We start from the raw sequence: 18,594 nt of genomic DNA, 5'->3' as shown, positions 1-18,594 counted from the left end.
GCGGCCACTTTTGGGCTCTAGAGTAAGACCCTTAACATTCTCTGTACCAGAGGTGCCATACAATAGTTGCCCTTGCACTCTGACCCCAGCTTCCAATGAACCTAAGATATGCGTGTCGTGTAACCATAACTTTTGCATGTTCCTCAATCTGTCTTATTAGTGTGTTTAATTCAGCAAATAAACAGTAATTGTACATAAAGCTGACAGACATTTGATGTCCTTTGCTAGATATTTGTTTAGAATGGTTTGTCTACACAATGTAAAACTGTTTTGTGTATGTTTCTGCTGCTAGAGTCAGCTCTGAGTGGTACATCTACAGCGCTACAAGAGCAGAAGCTTCTCACTGCATCATCCCAAACCACATTCACTGCCGATGAACCACATGTGGATTCTAAACAAACTAGCAGTACGTCTAATGCTGCACCTTGTGAACCGGTGGCAGAAAACTTCCAGAATGTGGATACTTCATGTAGTTCACCTATATCCATCCAGGCTGGCAAACATGTCTGTGCCCCTGCAGAAATCATCCACTCTATTGAAGGTGAGTCTTTATCATGAGTTTCCTTTTTTCTCCCTAGGCTTGTGAAATACATAGTTCTATCATTGCTTCAGGATTTTACACTGACATGATATCCAGTGATCCAGAAGTACTTAATATTGACGTTTATTTATTTATTTACATTTTTATAGTTTTTTTTTCCAAATAGTAAATACAGGTCCTGGGTTCAGTCTCCAGGTGGGGTGGTCCATGTCCTTTCTGTGTGGAGTTTGCATGTTCTCCCTGTGTATGCATGGGTTTCCTCTGGGAGCTCCGGTTTCCTCCAGCAGTCCAAAGACATGCAGTCAGGTTAACTGGAGATACAAAATTGTCCATGACCGTGTTTGACATTAAACCTGTGACTTGATGAATCTTGATGAATGTAACCAAAGTGTAAAACATGACATTTAAATCCTAAAAAATAATAAACAAATATAGTAAATACATATTAATTTACTGTCTATTTACAAATGTTGCATTTATTCAGCATTTGTTATTAGAGCTGTGTGACAGACAGACAGACACAGACAGACAGACAGACAGACAGACAGACGAACCTCATACCTCATTTCCAGAAAAGTTGGGACGCAGAGCATACATAAGCATTTTGAGAATGTTTGTGCTGTTTTGTGGGTAAAAATCTGCATATTATAGCAATAATATGAAATTTTATGTCTAAGTCATGCACATGCACACACTTTATATTTAAACATGTAGTACTTAAATGTACAGTACTGGGTAAAGTCTTAGGTAGCTTTAATGACAAATGGCAAAGTTTTAATGACCATCCATGACATCCATAACATCTATATTTGGTCTCTTTATCAAGATAAAAACAGAAAATACATGAAATATGTAAACAAAATTTTAAAAAATGTTCAAAAGTTTAAAAAAACTCTTTTGGGGAAGTTTTCTGTAGAAGGGTCAACTTGGCATCCCCTTGGCATTGTGCACTTTCAACATAATGCTTATTATAAAGACCCACCTTCAAACTAAAAATATCTTTGAACATAAAATAACATCGGTCTTGTTGTCTTTAAACAGCTGGCCATGATGATGAGGAACCCACCATCATTTTGACTCTCTATGAGATTCCTGTAAGTGAAGTATATCAAGATTTAGCCAGTACTGACTCTGGGATGACACCTGACCAAGTCCAGTCTCCTCGGCCACTTCCAGAGCAGTTTAATAGTTCACCATCTACAAACAGGTATCACAGATTAGACTTGCCTGAATAAAGCTATAAACTACTTGTCATGTTTTATTTGTTGTCTAATAGATTTTGTTCTTGATTGTACAGAAATGACCAGCATTCTGGATCTAGAAAGGCTATTATGGTCACTGATGTGGATGATAGTAAAATAATTCACTTAACCAATTTAGAATGCAGTCCTGAGCTGATTGGTGCAGAGGGTAATGATAATGCTCCAGAAAATAAAGCAAAATCCCCCATGAAGGCAGTTCAAGTATGTTGAGTTTTACCTAAGTGCTTATTATAAAATTGTGTGACTGTTACAATACTGATTAAGATTCTGCTTTAATATTCTTGGCAGGAGGGTGAGTTGAGAGATGTTCCAAGCCTACTCACTACTGAACCAAATGAAGTAGTAGTTAAAAGGTCGCCAGCAAAAGAGAAGTTGACTGGTAAGTGGACAGGTTAGACATTTTTAAAAATGTAATATTTAACAATTGCTGTTAAGACCCATTAGAAACTTTAGTTCCAGACTAAGTGTGGACAGTAACTGAACTGCAGATAAAAGCAGCGGTAATTTGTAATTCCATTCCACCCCATACTTACAAAATCAATGAAAATGAGGTAAGGGTAATATTAAATATTAAAATTTGTATCTTGGCACTGTTTTTGTGTAGCTATTAAATGTAAAAAACTTTTTAAGAACGTTACTCTACCAGGTATTGCAAGGATTATAGGCATTTTATTTTATTTAATGCATAATATTGAACTTTGCTGAAAACTTTGCACTACCTTACCTGTAATCCCACCACAATTGTTTTACAACCTATTTAAAATGTGCATTTAGATATACAGTGTATCACAAAAGTGAGTACACCCCTCACATTTCTGCAGATATTTAAGTATATCTTTTCATGGGACAACACTGACAAAATGACACTTTGACACAATGAAAAGTAGTCTGTGTGCAGCTTATATAACAGTGTAAATTTATTCTTCCCTCAAAATAACTCAATATACAGCCATTAATGTCAAAACCACCGGCAACAAAAGTGAGTACACCCCTTAGTGAAAGTTCCTGAAGTGTCAATATTTTGTGTGGCCACCATTATTTCCCAGAACTGCCTTAACTCTCCTGGGCATGGAGTTTACCAGAGCTTCACAGGTTGCCACTGGAATGCTTTTCCACTCCTCCATGACGACATCACTAAGCTGGCGGATATTCGAGACTTTGCGCTCCTCCACCTTCCGCTTGAGGATGCCCCAAAGATGTTCTATTAAGTTTAGGTCTGGAGACATGCTTGGCCAGTCCATCACCTTTACCCTCAGCCTCTTCAATAAAGCAGTGGTCGTCTTAGAGGCGTGTTTGGGGTCATTATCATGCTGGAACACTGCCCTGCGACCCAGTTTCCGGAGGGAGGGGATCATGCTCTGCTTCAGTATTTCACAGTACATATTGGAGTTCATGTGTCCCTCAATGAAATGTAACTCCCCAACACCTGCTGCACTCATGCAGCCCCAGACCATGGCATTCCCACCACCATGCTTGACTGTAGGCATGACACACTTATCTTTGTACACCTCACCTGATTGCCGCCACACATGCTTGAGACCGTCTGAACCAAACAAATTGATCTTGGTCTCATCAGACCATAGGACATGGTTCCAGTAATCCATGTCCTTTGTTGACATGTCTTCAGCAAACTGTTTGCGGGCTTTCTTGTGTAGAGACTTCAGAAGAGGCTTCCTTCTGGGGTGACAGCCATGCAGACCAATTTGATGTAGTGTGCGGCGTATGGTCTGAGCACTGACAGGCTGACCCCCCACCTTTTCAATCTCTGCAGCAATGCTGACAGCACTCCTGCGCCTATCTTTCAAAGACAGCAGTTGGATGTGACGCTGAGCACGTGCACTCAGCTTCTTTGGACGACCAACGCGAGGTCTGTTCTGAGTGGACCCTGCTCTTTTAAAACGCTGGATGATCTTGGCCACTGTGCTGCAGCTCAGTTTCAGGGTGTTGGCAATCTTCTTGTAGCCTTGGCCATCTTCATGTAGCGCAACAATTCGTCTTTTAAGATCCTCAGAGAGTTCTTTGCCATGAGGTGCCATGTTGGAACTTTCAGTGACCAGTATGAGAGAGTGTGAGAGCTGTACTACTAAATTGAACACACCTGCTCCCTATGCACACCTGAGACCTAGTAACACTAACAAATCACATGACATTTTGGAGGGAAAATGACAAGCAGTGCTCAATTTGGACATTTAGGGGTGTAGTCTCTTAGGGGTGTACTCACTTTTGTTGCCGGTGGTTTAGACATTAATGGCTGTATATTGAGTTATTTTGAGGGAAGAATAAATTTACACTGTTATATAAGCTGCACACAGACTACTTTTCATTGTGTCAAAGTGTCATTTTGTCAGTGTTGGCCCATGAAAAGATATACTTAAATATCTGCAGAAATGTGAGGGGTGTACTCACTTTTGTGATACACTGTAAATTAACATTTATCATATTGCACTCATTTTAAATTTACACTGACGTTCATTTCCCAACACCATTGTTTATGTATTTTTTTTATAAACTGCTCACCATTATGTTTGCTTCTTGTTAACCAGAAACTACTATGGAGGCAGCACTGGCTTCTGCAACATTTCCAGAAACCATAAGACTGCAAGCAAAAAATAAACCCAGTGGGGCCCATGGAAGTCTAGAAGGTCTGTCTGCTGAAAGCATAAACTCTGAGTCCGAGTGCGAAGAAAGCGCAGAAGATCGGATTTCTTGGTAAGTAAGCACAGTTGCATGTAAGCATATAGCAGTTTTACTCCCTTATACATTCATAAAGGTTCAAGATATCAATTATTTTTCAACGGCCTTTGAAAAGTGTTTTTCCCTCATTTTTACACATTTTTAAACATTTATTGTATTTAAACACTTAACATTTAATATTGAAGAAATCCAAAAAAACAGTAAAACTAAAAACACACCCAACTTTGAAAGCTCACTTTAGTCTTCCTTGGGGCCGCTGTTTGTGCTGGGAATAAAGTTGAAGTTGAAATAATAAAATGCAATTTTTAGGGGTTGTAATAAGCTTTCTGGATAAAACTATACTTGGTTGGTCTTTTTTGTGCATTTGTATTTCTCAGATTAACACAGCGTTTAAACGAACACATTGCTGGTTATCTTTTGTTCACTGTAAGGTAATACTTTAGCCACAGCATTCCTGCACTAAACACATATTCTGACAGGATTAGATCAGTAATTATGTTGTAGTAAAATGTACTGGGTTTATTTTTAGGATTTTAAATCCATCAGGGGTGTAATTCGTTTCATGTACAGTTTTTGGAAATGGTCTCAGGCAGCTATAATAAAGGGTTTATTATTATTGAATTGTGTAATATTTACTCAGGTAAACAAAAATGATGTAACCTTGTGAATTGATTAATCTTGTATAACGAGTAACTACTGTTCCTGTCATGAATGTAACCAAAAGTGTAAAACATGACGTTATAATCCTAATAAACAAACAAACCGCATTCACAAAAAAAAAAGAATACAGTGTGTCATTATACAGATGGTGCCAGTGAGATATGAATCTAAATAAAGAGATAAATGAAGAGTTCGACATTCGTTAAAATGTTGCTGCTTACCTTTCTGTGGTAGACACTGTACTGGGAATATAAATAGGTTATGTTGGGGGGAAAAATACTTAATAATTACTTAATCGCAGAAAAGCAAATGCACTCAGGATTCTAAAACAATAAATTATCAAAATTCCCTCTTCAGTAGTCATCACACTCGCAGCATATGTACAGATTTTTACTCATTTTTCTATTTTTTAGCATGAATTCATCCCAGCAAGATGAAGAGGACGCTGATCCATGTGAAAGTGTATCACATATGGTTTTGGCCGATATCTTTGTCCCTGTCTCAATGGAGATGGCAGATGTTTCATGCCAAGACTGGTCAATGTCTAGAGAAAGCAAACTCAAGGAGGAAAGCTCATCAGATTGTCCTCCAGACAGACAAAGTACTTTTTATGATGAACCAACAAAGGTGGGCATTATTACATTTACATTACGTTTACATTTTCGGCATGTAGCAGACGCCTTTAACCAAAGCGACTTACATTACAGTTACAGTCTGAGCAACTGAGGGTTAAGGGCCTTGCTCAAGGGCCCAACAGCAGCAGCAACCTGGCAGTGGTGGGGCTTGAACCAGCAACCTTCTGATTACTAGTCCTGTACCTTAACCACTAGGCTACAGCTTGCCCACACATAAAATGCATATTATTACAGTTCTCATGTATGGATCAGATATTTTCAAGTTCTTTTTGAATGCTGTATGTTTGTGTTTCACAAATAAGTGTTTGCCAATACTGTATTCTTGCAGATAGAAAATTATTCGGCAGTGAACAATCCGATTATTACTGGGACAGAAGATTCAAGAGAAAGTCCATCTTTGTCAAAGGAGAAAAAAGCACCTGCCAGAAGACGAGGTAGAATAAGTCTAAACACTTTACATTACAACTGGCAAAAATCTCCACACAGTCTGGCAGCTGTCAGTAAAATATTTGTTTAAAAGAAAGACCTGGTCTCTATGACCAGAGTCTCTTAAAACTCTGTAAAAAGGACAAAAACTAAATGTTGTAGACAAAAGTGCTTAGTTACCTATAATTAAATTATATGTAATCTATATGTATGAAGAGTTTTAGACGCAGCTCAAACAGCAGTGCATCTTGAATCCTGTCAGCTATCAAGTCCCCCACCCCAACACCAAGTTTTTAGTGATTTTGCCCAATCACAGTAGCGTAGTGTAAGTGCTACTTAAATTAAACTAGAAAACTGCCCAACACAAACACAGTTGCAGTGAAAATATTTTCACCTTGCCAATTTCTTCTACTTTTGCATATATGTCACGATTTAGATCAAACTATTTTCATATAAAATATAAAGTAAACACAATGTTTTTTTAATAATAATAATATTTTTTTGAAGGCAGTTCAGTCCTACCTGGTCCAATGTTAAAAAAAGATATTGCCCCCTTGGCTACTAAATCAACCAGTTAACCAAATTCCATTGACTGAAATAATTACTTCCAGAGCTGTTAAATCTAAACATCACATACACAGGGTGATAAGATGTTAAACAGGCAGTTCTTGCTCAAAAACACTCTAATGTAGCCAGATAAAAACATTTATGTTCTTTTTTTTATTTATTTGCATGTGCTTGCATTATACATTTTCATTACTTCGAAGTAGATGCATAATTGTGATTATGATTTTCTCAAAAGACAAGCCGCAACCTAAACTTATAGGAAAAGCACGAGCTAAAGACGATTCCTCAAGAACTCTTCAACCTGTTATGGAGCAGAGTCCATCAGCCTCCTCACAAATCATGCCAAAAGCTCAGCAAAATGGTGCATTACAGGTAAGGTATACTAATATATTTATGTATTTGTGTGTGTGTGCGCATGTATGTGTATATATACAGGGTGAGTCAAAATTATATTAACACTTGAATGGTGGAAACCATTTATTCACAAAACACACTTCATATGTGTAAGATGATTTACAGGACAGTCTCAACCTGTTTGCCATTATGTTCAACATACAAAAACCAGCAAGCAACAGTACCATTTAAAACCTGGACACACATTTCATGGTGAATGGATCCATTAGTGTAACATTATTTTGACTCACCCTGTATGGTATGTACTGTATGTACTCAGTACCTGGTGGAACATCCATTCAGCGATTTCAGTAACAATCTTCTTCAGACCTTTCTTTTGGAATCTTCACCTATTTTTTTCCTGCAAACTCTGCAAGAAACTCTGTAGGCTTATCAAACTTCCTGCTGGTGTAATTCCTTCAAGAGTGGCATGTTGTGTGTTTGTATGTGAATGTATATGTGTCTTAGATAAACACAAAGTGTTGTGTGCATTAGTTTTTATAGCTAATTCTTTCCACAGGAGAAAACATTGGCAGGTATTTCAAGTGAGCAAGATACTGCAAATAAGAAGTCACAAGATAACAAAAAAGCTGCTAGTTCAGGTGAGGAGTCACTGCATGTGACTGGTTACTTGTACTGTGTATTTTTTAATTGGATCTCCTTGTTTTTATCCTAAATTCAATTAAAAGTTATGTCAAAATATCCCAGATGAACCTGAGTTGTCCAAAGAACGTACGGATGAAAAAGAGTGCAGTGAGAAATCAACCAACACTGTACCAGGAGAAACTACCATCAAAGAAGATGTGGATTCAAGCTCGGTACATAAAGACAGGTCAGTGTTGAAGGCTCACAATTAAGGTGATAAATTCTCAAATCAAGGTACCACTGTTGGGCCCCTGAGCAAGGACCCTAACCCTAAATTTCTAACATTATATGCAGGCATGTTTGTAAGGCGGTTTGGAAAGAAGTGTCTGCTGTATGTCATTAATGTAAATGTGTGTGTGACCGAGAAAGATCTGGATAAACAGCTGGATTTGCTTCAACTGATAGGATAGATTTGGTCTTGACAGCAGCACAACAATAGTTTTAGTTCTGTGTCTGTTGTAAATAGAGGTTAAACTTTCATAATATATATTTCTATTACAATAATGTATACATTTGAATAGCAAAAAAGTTAGAATGCTCATACCCAGTAACAGCATGTTGATGCTAAATTTAGCCTAAAATAACATCACTTATATCCAGCCCTATCATTGAGGAAAAAGCTATACAGAGACTAATGATATCTTTACTTCTTTTGTCCTTTAGTTCTGACTCTTTCCATGTGGACTCTGAGGAAGTTGAGAATACGTGTGATACTGTTTCTCACATGGTGTTGGAAGATCTTTTTGTTCCCGTCTCAGATGAGATGGATGATGATGGAAGAAATAACTGGCTAATATCAACAGACAGAACTTCACATCAAGAAGTTAGTTTTACTCTAAATACACTGGAGGATGACTGTGAAAAGGTAGGACTTGTTTTTTTCTGACTTTGTCCCCCTTTATTTTAAATTTGCTGTTGCTTACACAATGCTCAGTCTTATCAAGAACAGCCAGATCACCACACATGGTCGCTTTTTATCACCTGCCAGTGTTGGGTTCAAACACAGAGCTGTATCATGTACGGAGAGCCCCGTAAGCTCCCTGTGACTCCCCACACACTTTCACAGGCCACTGGACCAGTCCTGGAAATTGCATCTCGCAGTAGCAGCACTCTTCCTCCTTCAAGCACAGCCAATTGTGTTTGTGTGGACACCCGGCCAGGTCAGTGACTCTGCTGGGATTCAGACACGAGAGTCTGAACACTCCGCAGTGGTGTGTTAGCGTGCCAGCATCTGCGCCACCCAGCACCCTATTTTCCCTATTTTTATTTTTTAACATCACTTGGGCCCCAGTTCACTAAGGCAGTGGTACTTATCCTGGATATGGCTTCCTTAAGTGGTGCCAGCTATCTATAACGCATGTCTGGCTACACAAAATCTATTTGTTTGAGCATGCAGTTTATTTGAAATCATATTCACTCAAGGAATAATAATGTTATTGTGTTTATTGTATGTGAGAAATGCTGAGTGATTATAATATAAACCTCTTTTACAGCAGTTAGAATCTACACATCACTGCAAAAGAGTCACTGAGGATAAAGAACAAAAACCTTCATCATCAAAAGAGGCTAAATCACCCAGCAGAAGAAGAGGTAAAAAAAAAATCTGTTTAAGATTAAGCTTGTTAGTGTGTTATGGTTTATTAACATAAACTGCATTCAACCTTTTCCACAAGACAACCCAGGATTGATAGCCGCTCAGGTGGCGCAGCGGTAAAGTATGCTAGCGCACCAGAGTTGGGTTTCTAGATACATCGTATCGAAACTCAGCTCTGCCTTTCCGACTGGGTTGGGCGGCAGTATGAACAACGTTTGGCTGTTGTTCAGGGTTAGGGGTAGAGTCGGAGCATAGGTCCTCATAACTGGTGCGACTGCGGCCCCTGCTGGTTGACTGACGGCGCCTGCACAGGGCTGAGGAATAACATTGAGGGGGGTGTGACCCTCCGTGCGCAGTGTCTCTCGATGTATGAACTCTGCTCGTGCAGGTGAAAAATGCAGGCTGTACTGATTGCGTGCCGGAGGGGGCACAAGTCAGTTGAGTGGCGTCCTCAGTCAGCGGCAAAGGGTCGAATCAGTATAGAGGACGCAATCAGGGTAATTGGACATGTCTAGAATAGGGATAAAAAATTGGGGGGAAAAAAGTGGGAAAAAATAGATAATAAAAAAAAAAAATACTAATTTGCATTAAATGAGTAAAGATTGATTTGTACCAGCTGCTCTTGTTAATAGTTGAGACAGCTGATATTTCTGCATATTTGATTTGGTGCAGTTTTTACACTGAATGTAATGCAGTAATGTTACCAGCAGTGTGACTCCAACATTTATGGCAATTGTACTTTTGATTTTTGAATCAGGCACTTGTTTCTGAAAAAAAAAAATGCATTTAATACTAGATTGATCTGCCTTTATAGCCGGTACTATTAGTCATTAAATTAGTAAGTTAGTAATAAAGGCAAATAATAAAGGCAGGTTAGCTAGTGAAAGTGGTGTATTGCACTTTTAGGTCTCCCTACATCAGTGATAATCATTTATTATCCTTTTTAAGGTGCAATAAAATATACATTTATTTTCAAGACACTGGTTGTTATAAGCTAAATAGTCTTTACATTTTATATTGTTGTTCCCTGTACTGTAAATATAGATCATTTCAAATTAATTAATTAGGACATTACACCTGTTAACAGTAACAGCGTAAAACCATACCATCCTCATCTTCTCTCTCCATGTTTGGGGCAGCACGGTGGCTCGGCGGGTAGCACTGTCGTCTCACAGCAAGAAGATCCTGGGTTTGATTCCCAGGTGGGGTGGTCCGGGTCCTCTCTGTGTGGAGTTTGCATGTTCTCCCATGTCTGCGTGGGTTTCCTCCGGGAGCTCCGGTTTCCTCCCACAGTCCAAAGACGTGCAAGTGAGGTGAACTGGAGATACAAAATTGTCCATGACTGTGTTTGATATTAAACTTGTGAACAGATGAATCTTGTGTAAGTACCTGTCCTGTCATGAATGTAACCAATGTGTGTAAAACATGAAGTTTAAATCCTAATAAATAAATAGTAAATAAATAATCTCTCCATGTGTATTTGAACCGTTCCACTTTCAGTTTAATTTATTAGATTTTAATTGTGGTTCTCTAAATTCTATTACAAGGTAAACACCAGGTGAAAGGGACTGATTCAGAAACTAAGGAAGCATCGGACATGGTGCACCATGAAGAAACATTACAGAGAGTTCATCACATCATACCATGCACTGTCAAGCTCTCAAAATGGTAAGCAGAGGTTTTTGTATATCCTCACTGTTTGTCTGTTTTCTTAAAGGTGTGCTGTATTTTCTTGTCTTGTATTTACAAGCATAATTTTTTTATTATTTTCTGTCATTTTTTAGTACGGACATTCTGCCTGAGGCCACAGAAAAGAAAAAAGATGCATCTCCAAAGGTATAGTCTTTAATGGTACCAACAATAATCAAAATAATTGTTTGGAAAGAAGGTGGTATAGTTAAAACACCAGCAATAATGATTTATCATACCAAGAAATTACGACAGTTTTTTTTTTCCATTATTCTTTTTTATTAACAAACAAACACACATTTAATTACGTTTTTTTTTGGAAAATAAACCCTAGACTTTTTGCATTTTAAAGACTCATCCTCAAACATCACCCAAATTCAGAGGTGATTTTCTAACAATGGTAGATTAATTGTTCTATACGGAAAAGCATTAAAAGATAAAGACATAACTGAAGAAATAAATTATAATTAAGATCAGAGGTTTACATACAGTTTTACATACAGCAACTTGAATTAAACTTGAATTATTCATGTATTTTAACTGTGTGGCATGGTCGTCTAATTTCTTGTTTGTGATTGTATGCATACAGTAGGTGACTTCTTTGTGTCTGTATAAACAGACTAGTTTGATTATGGACTGTGTACAGCATCACCCATGTTTGAGCAGCTTTAAATTTACTGCAGACCTGTTTTTTGGTTTTTAGGACTTTGGCAAGCAACTTCTGTATCATATTTATTTTATTGGTGTTGTATATTTGTACATATGTATTGTTTATGTATTTGTACATATGTATACATAAGTTTGCTGCATTACCCACATTAAGCTCATAAAATTTGGTTTCTAGGAAGAAAGTGTTCCACTTGTTCATGTACAGAAAAGAACATTTTATATTGATTTTGTATTATTATTTTTTTTATATTATGAATGATTGCACTGAATAAACAGGCTCAAACTTCAATAAATTCCATACGCTTATTAGAAAAAAATAATATTCAGGGAACTCGCAGTGTAATACTCTAGTCAGTAGATTTTAATGTCGATGTCTAATGTCTAATGTAGATTTTATTTTATAGTTTAATATGTTTAATTAAAATTGTTCTGTTCGGCTGGGATCCCCGATTCGAATCCCCAGCAATGCTATAGTCCAGTTGGGCTATATGTTTGGCTGTGTCTGAGGGGGGATTGCAGAGATATTGTGATGGATTGGCATTCTCTTTGGTGTGCCTTACTGCGCCCAATGATTCCAGTGATTACTGTGACCTCGACCAGGATAAAGCGGTAATAAAAACATGACAATAAGGGGCAGTTGTAGCCTAGTGGTTAAAGTACTGGACTAGTAATTGAAAGATCTCTGGTTCAAGCCCCACCACTGCCAGGTTGCTACTGTTGGGCCCTTGAACAAGGCCCTTAACCCTCAATTGCTCAGACTGTATACTGTCACACTACTGTAAGTCGTTTTGGATAAAAATAATTTTGTAAGAAAGAAAATGTAGTAAATTTGTTTGGTGTCCTAAAAAAGCAATAAGCCACGAGAGGCCGTGCATTACTGTGATTTTAGCACGGGGATGACGTTTTTGGCACAACGCGAAGCGGAGTGCCTAAAACTTCTTTCCCCGTGCTAAAATCTTAACAGTAATGCACGGTCTCGAGTGGCTTATTGCTTTTATAAAACGGCGGTCAACATAAAATATAATAAATACAACAATGTTTAATTCATAAATGTATTTATTGTGTATAAACTTACAATAAAGCATTCTTCCGCGACGCAAAATAGTTCAATTAACAGTGTTGCTAGGCAACATGAGGGCGAAAATAACATTAATTTTTTCTATTCAGTGGCGTATTAATATGGAATGATGTGAGGTGGTCATAGGTGTGAGTTTATCGGGGATTTTACAACGGCTTCGAACGCGGCTCAGCCAATCAGATTTTAGGACCGGAACTATCCGTTTTATAAGTAAGAGTTTAGACTGTAGTAAGAAAAATAGTACACGCTGTCTTATCTCAGTGATGTTTTGAAGATTTTCTAAAGAAATGCTGTATTTAATTGTAGGAGGTAAAAAAGGCAACCGTTTCCAATTCATTTACTCAATCTGTTGAGTCAACAAAGACATCAGTATTGGAAGAGGTGAAATTAAAGAAGCCAGAATCCAAGATCAAATCCCCTTCAAGAAGAAGAGGTAGAGAATAATAAAGCCTTGTTGTTGTGATGTTTTGCTTTCATGATTGGTAATTTTATTTAAGAAGCAACTAATAAATGGCTTTTGTTTCTAGGCAAGAACAATGAATCCTCGAAAAAGGATCCATCAAACTTGGTTTCCCAAACACGTCAGTTAACTATAATGAACTGGGCAAAGAAAATACCAGTTCAAACTGCAACCAAATTGGAAGACCCATTAAAGACATCACAGATCCAGTCAAATGAGAAATCCAAAGAAAGTTCAGCACTGATTCCTGTTGTACGTGAAGACCAACTCACTGTTGATAAGACGTTGACATGGTAAGCGACCCAGTCCCATATTTGATTTTTTTAAAGCGTGTATGAGAGAGTAACGTTTTACTTTCATATTTCTCAGTTTGAAATCACAAGGTGCAGAGCAAGTTAAGGGTCTTTCTAATTTGGTGTCTGGTTCTGAGGATACTGACAAAGCAAGCTGCTCTACCAGGATACAAGAAGATGTAGGTTTATAATCCTTATTTGTGGTAGTTTTGTTATTGTATTGAATCCCCAACATTCAGTAATAGATCATCTTTTGTATTTTCTTTGTAGGAGGAAGCATTAGCAACGATGCAGGAAGTCAGGGAAGCAGGAGCAGGCCAGTCAGACACCCAGCTGACCAAACCACCTACTAGACGTAGAGGTATGGCTGCCTAATCAGTTATTATGTATTTCATCTTGACTTTGAATCTCAACCTTTCTTTCTAGAGTGTCTTGTACTGTCAGTTTTGAAATTGAAATTGTGTCAGAGAAATCAGAAACATTTTAACTGAGATTTTATTGCTTTACGAATGTTAGCAAATACTCAGACAGGACGTATTATTACCACTTTTACTATTAATAACAATGCATTAAATTTACAAAGGAAAAATAAATTACCCTAAAAGTATTTTGATGTGGGTGCTGGGGCAGCATTCTACAATGCTAGCTTACCAACCAAAAAAGCGAATACACCAAGTAGTTCTATCCAGATACCACATCAGCCACACAAGACCTGCACACCTTCACTGATTGAAAGGTGAACCCCCTTCCCTAATGTGAGCCTTGCCATACACCCCTGTTTATCAAACATCTTTTAATCGAATGCCCCAGATACAAACACATCTGACAAATACTTCAAATACCAAAATATGTGAAAGAAACAAACAAGAAGATGCCCCCAAAGTGCTCATGTTCCTTAGATATGTGAAATCATGAATAAAACCTCAGTGTAACCATGGCATTAAAATCCCAAACACACAAACAGCTCTGTCTGTGAAAGGGTGGCAAGGGTGGCAGGGTTTGTGCCCAGTGTTCCTCAGTGGAACCGGACCTGTCATTACCTTGACCAGGATAAAGTGAATTAGATGTCCATGTGGATTTTCTCTCTTCGGCTTTTATTAAAATAAAGGCTGCTGTTAAAATACAAAGGACATTGGAAATAACATTATAAACAGTATTTTGAATCGTTTGTAGTTGCTTTTTAAAACAAGCAACTATAAAGATTTGAGACTACACGGACATGAAGATAAACGTGGTTTACCACTTCAGTGGTCTGCAAAGAGCCCTGACCTCAGCCCCACTGAACATATAGAATAAACTCGAACATCAGTTGAGGCTTTCTTGACCAACATTAGTTCCCAGCCATACTAATGCTCATTTAACTGAACGGGCACAAATTCACACATACATACTTAAAGATCTTGTCAGAAGTATTCTCATAAGAATGGCTGTTGTTATAAGATGGAAAGGTCACATAAAGGCCACTATATTTTAATACCATATGGGGTTTTTTAAATGGGGTGTCCAACAAGCTTGTGGTCAGCTGTCATAATACTTTTGGCCATATATGAAAAATGGTCTATTTAGTAATTTACTATAATAATTAAGTTTTATGTTACATTTCAACCTAACTGTGGGTCTTCCTTTTATCTGTTAAAAGCCAAACTACAGGTAACACCCAGACTCTTAAAAAGGAAGTGTGCCAAAGACGATAACATCTCAAAATCTGATCAGCCACAGCCTACCCAGTCCACCTTGCCAACCTGTCAGCAGGCCAGGACAACCGATGCACTGAAAGAGTCTGATGAGCCAACTAAGCAGCACACACAAGACGTCTCCAGTACTTCCAAAATGGAATCAAACTCTAAGAATAAAGAAAGCACTTTAATGCCGAGTGGTCCTCAGTCTCCTAAATCTCAAGATCTTTGGCCAAGGGTTGTCCTGTCTCGCATCAGCTTAAGCCCTAGTCAGCGTGGTTCCGGCTCTGACTCCTCTACCCCTACATCCTCTCCAGCCAGGGTTTCAACTCATGCAACCCAAACAATAACCTCACAGGTAACGATTATGATCCATGTTGGTCAATACAACTGCATTTTTATTCATGCTTGGATTTTCTATAGAGCTTAACTGTGCTACGTGGTTCAAGGCCAACAGCCAAAGCGCCATACAAATAAATTTGACTTGACTTTGACTTTCCAAGCTAAAGACAGGATAAGCGTTTACCTTAGAGAGCCCCTTAAATAGTATCTCTTCATAAAATAACTGAAGTACACTTCAGATCCCACACCTTCCTGTAGATTCCTTGTAGTTTGAAAAACGTATTTGGCAGTCAGCAAGTACAGAACTAAGGCTATTAAAAAGGTTCTGCCCCAAGCTGCCTCTGTTTTTCTACTACTATAAGTTTTCTGTACAACAATGTGTATTACATGGTTCTGGCTACAATCACAAGTGGATTATTGAATTGTTTTCCAATACAACTAACTTATTTCATTATTCAATGTATGAGTGTAATTTAATGACTGTCGTGAAAAGTGGCAATGTTACATGTTAAGCAAATTTTTCCTGTGAATTTAGTAGGGCCCTAATTATAGTACTAGAACAAACATTGAGAGGACTTGGGTGATATATAAATTAAGCCGTTCAGGTGGCGCAGCATTATATGGTATATAATAGGAACATAAGTCCTCATGCACAGGGCTGAGGAATGATTCTGATGGGGGTGTGGCCCTCCATACACAGTGCCCGTCTGTGTATGAACTCGACTCGTGCAGGTGAAAAATGCAGTCTGTACTGACTGTACGTGCTGAAGGGGGCATATGTCAGTTGAGAGGTATGTCAGCGGTGAAGGGTCGAATCAGTATAGAGGACACAATCAGGGTAATTGGACACGACTAGAAAATTGGGGGGGGGGAAAATATATATATATATACTGGTGCTGGTCATAAAATTAGAATATCATGAAAAAGTTGATTTATTTCAGTAATTCCATTCAAAAAGTGAAACTTGTATATTATATTCATTCATTACACACAGACTGATATATTTCTAATGAAAACCCCAAATTCAGTATCTCAGAAAATTAGAATATTGTGACAAGGTACAATATTGAAGACACTTGGTGCCACACTCTAATCAGCTAATTAACTCAAAACACCTGCAAAGGCCTTTAAATGGTCTCTCAGTCTAGTTCTGTAGGCTACACAATCATGGGGAAGACTGCTGACGTGACAGTTGTCCAAAAGACGACCATTGACACCTTGCACAAGGAGGGCAAGACACAAAAGGTCATTGTTAAAGAGGCTGGCTGTTCACAGAGCTCTGTGTCCAAGCACATTAATAGAGAGGCGAAGGGAAGGAAAAGATGTGGTAGGAAAAAGTGTACAAGCAATAGGGATAACCGCACCCTGGAGAGGATTGTGAAACAAAATCCATTTAAAAATGTGGGGGAGATTCACAAAGAGTGGACTGCAGCTGGAGTCAGTGCTTCAAGAACCACCACGCACAGACGTATGCAAGACATGGGTTTCAGCTGTCGCATTCCTTGTGTCAAGCCACTCTTGAACAAGAGACAGCGTCAGAAGCGTCTCGCCTGGGCTAAATACAAAAAGGACTGCTGAGTGGTCCAAAGTTATGTTCTCTGATGAAAGTAAATTTTGCATTACCTTTGGAAATCAAGGTCCCAGAGTCTGGAGGAAGAGAGGAGAGGCACAGAATCCACGTTGCTTGAGGTCCAGTGTGAAGTTTCCACAGTCAGTGATGGTTTGGAGTGCCATGTCATCTGCTGGTGTTGGTCCACTGTGTTTTCTGAGGTCCAAGGTCAACGCAGCCGTCTACCAGGAAGTTTTAGAGCACTTCATGCTTCCTGCTGCTGACCAACTTTATGGAGATGCAGATTTCATTTTCCAACAGGACTTGGCACCTGCACACAGTGCCAAAGCTACCAGTACCTGGTTTAAGGACCATGGTATCCCTGTTCTTAATTGGCCAGCAAACTCGCCTGACCTTAACCCCATAGAAAATCTATGGGGTATTGTGAAGAGGAAGATGCGATACGCCAGACCCAACAATTCAGAAGAGCTGAAGGCCACTATCAGAGCAACCTGGGCTCTCATAACACCTGAGCAGTGCCACAGACTGATGGACTCCATGCCACGCCGCATTGCTGCAGTAATCCAGGCAAAAGGAGCCCCAACTAAGTATTGAGTGCTGTACATGCTCATACTTTTCATGTTCATACTTTTCAGTTGGCCAACATTTCTAAAAATCCTTTTTTTGTATTGGTCTTAAGTAATATTCTAATTTTCTGAGATACTGAATTTGGGGTTTTCATTAGTTGTCAGTTATAATCATCAACATTAAAAGAAATAAACATTTGAAATATATTAGTCTGTGTGTAATGAATGAATATAATATACAAGTTTCACTTTTTGAATGGAATTACTGAAATAAATCAACTTTTTCATGATATTCAAATTTTATGACCAGCACCAGTATATGTATATATATATATATATATATATATATATATAGATAGATAGATAGATAGATAGATAGATAGATAGATAGATAGATAGATAGATAGAGATGTAGATATATATTAGACATATATGGTTATAATATTTATTATGTTTGGCTTATATTTGTGTATGTACTGTTGTTTAATAATCTGGTGGCTCATAATATGTCTTTCCAGGTGTAAACATTTTTACTAAAAGGCAGACCGATTAGCAAGAAGCACAGCAGGAGAACAAACCTGATACCTGCCATATACCCGTTTCTAGCAAACATATACCAAGTGAATGGTCTAAATACTTACAGGAACGGCAATCTATAGCAATACATATGACTATGAGAAAAATCTTTAATCAAACAATCCTCAAGTTCTTAAAAAAAAATTGGTCTAAAAGAACAACATATAAAAACAACACTTGACTAGGACAGTAGTGACTTAAGAATTACCCACCCTTTATGTGGTGAATATGACCACTGTGTAAAACATCAAAATAAAT

At 38.2% G+C, this 18,594-nt stretch overlaps 1 protein-coding gene across 1 annotated transcript in view; it reads left to right on the top strand.

The window, feature by feature from the left end:
• LOC134335727 (transcription factor TFIIIB component B'' homolog) overlaps window positions 1-18,594 on the top strand; it is a 44,151-nt gene that overhangs the window by 24,973 nt on the left and 584 nt on the right. Inside the window, exons 24-42 of the mRNA XM_063018323.1 lie at window positions 293-541; window positions 1,583-1,748; window positions 1,839-2,004; window positions 2,092-2,095; window positions 4,347-4,512; window positions 5,571-5,784; window positions 6,121-6,235; window positions 7,021-7,157; window positions 7,699-7,780; window positions 7,887-8,010; window positions 8,487-8,688; window positions 9,317-9,428; window positions 10,965-11,085; window positions 11,202-11,253; window positions 13,160-13,286; window positions 13,354-13,606; window positions 13,683-13,785; window positions 13,877-13,967; window positions 15,246-15,640. Coding sequence (XP_062874393.1) covers window positions 293-541; window positions 1,583-1,748; window positions 1,839-2,004; window positions 2,092-2,095; window positions 4,347-4,512; window positions 5,571-5,784; window positions 6,121-6,235; window positions 7,021-7,157; window positions 7,699-7,780; window positions 7,887-8,010; window positions 8,487-8,688; window positions 9,317-9,428; window positions 10,965-11,085; window positions 11,202-11,253; window positions 13,160-13,286; window positions 13,354-13,606; window positions 13,683-13,785; window positions 13,877-13,967; window positions 15,246-15,640 — 2,879 coding nt within the window. The remainder of the gene's footprint in view (window positions 1-292; window positions 542-1,582; window positions 1,749-1,838; window positions 2,005-2,091; window positions 2,096-4,346; window positions 4,513-5,570; window positions 5,785-6,120; window positions 6,236-7,020; window positions 7,158-7,698; window positions 7,781-7,886; window positions 8,011-8,486; window positions 8,689-9,316; window positions 9,429-10,964; window positions 11,086-11,201; window positions 11,254-13,159; window positions 13,287-13,353; window positions 13,607-13,682; window positions 13,786-13,876; window positions 13,968-15,245; window positions 15,641-18,594) is intronic.

This window comes from Trichomycterus rosablanca, chromosome 21 (assembly GCF_030014385.1).
Source record: "Trichomycterus rosablanca isolate fTriRos1 chromosome 21, fTriRos1.hap1, whole genome shotgun sequence".
Classification (NCBI taxonomy): Eukaryota; Metazoa; Chordata; class Actinopteri; order Siluriformes; family Trichomycteridae; genus Trichomycterus; species Trichomycterus rosablanca.
Note: the sequence above shows the minus strand (reverse complement) of the source record. Positions and strands in the feature narration are given on the sequence as shown.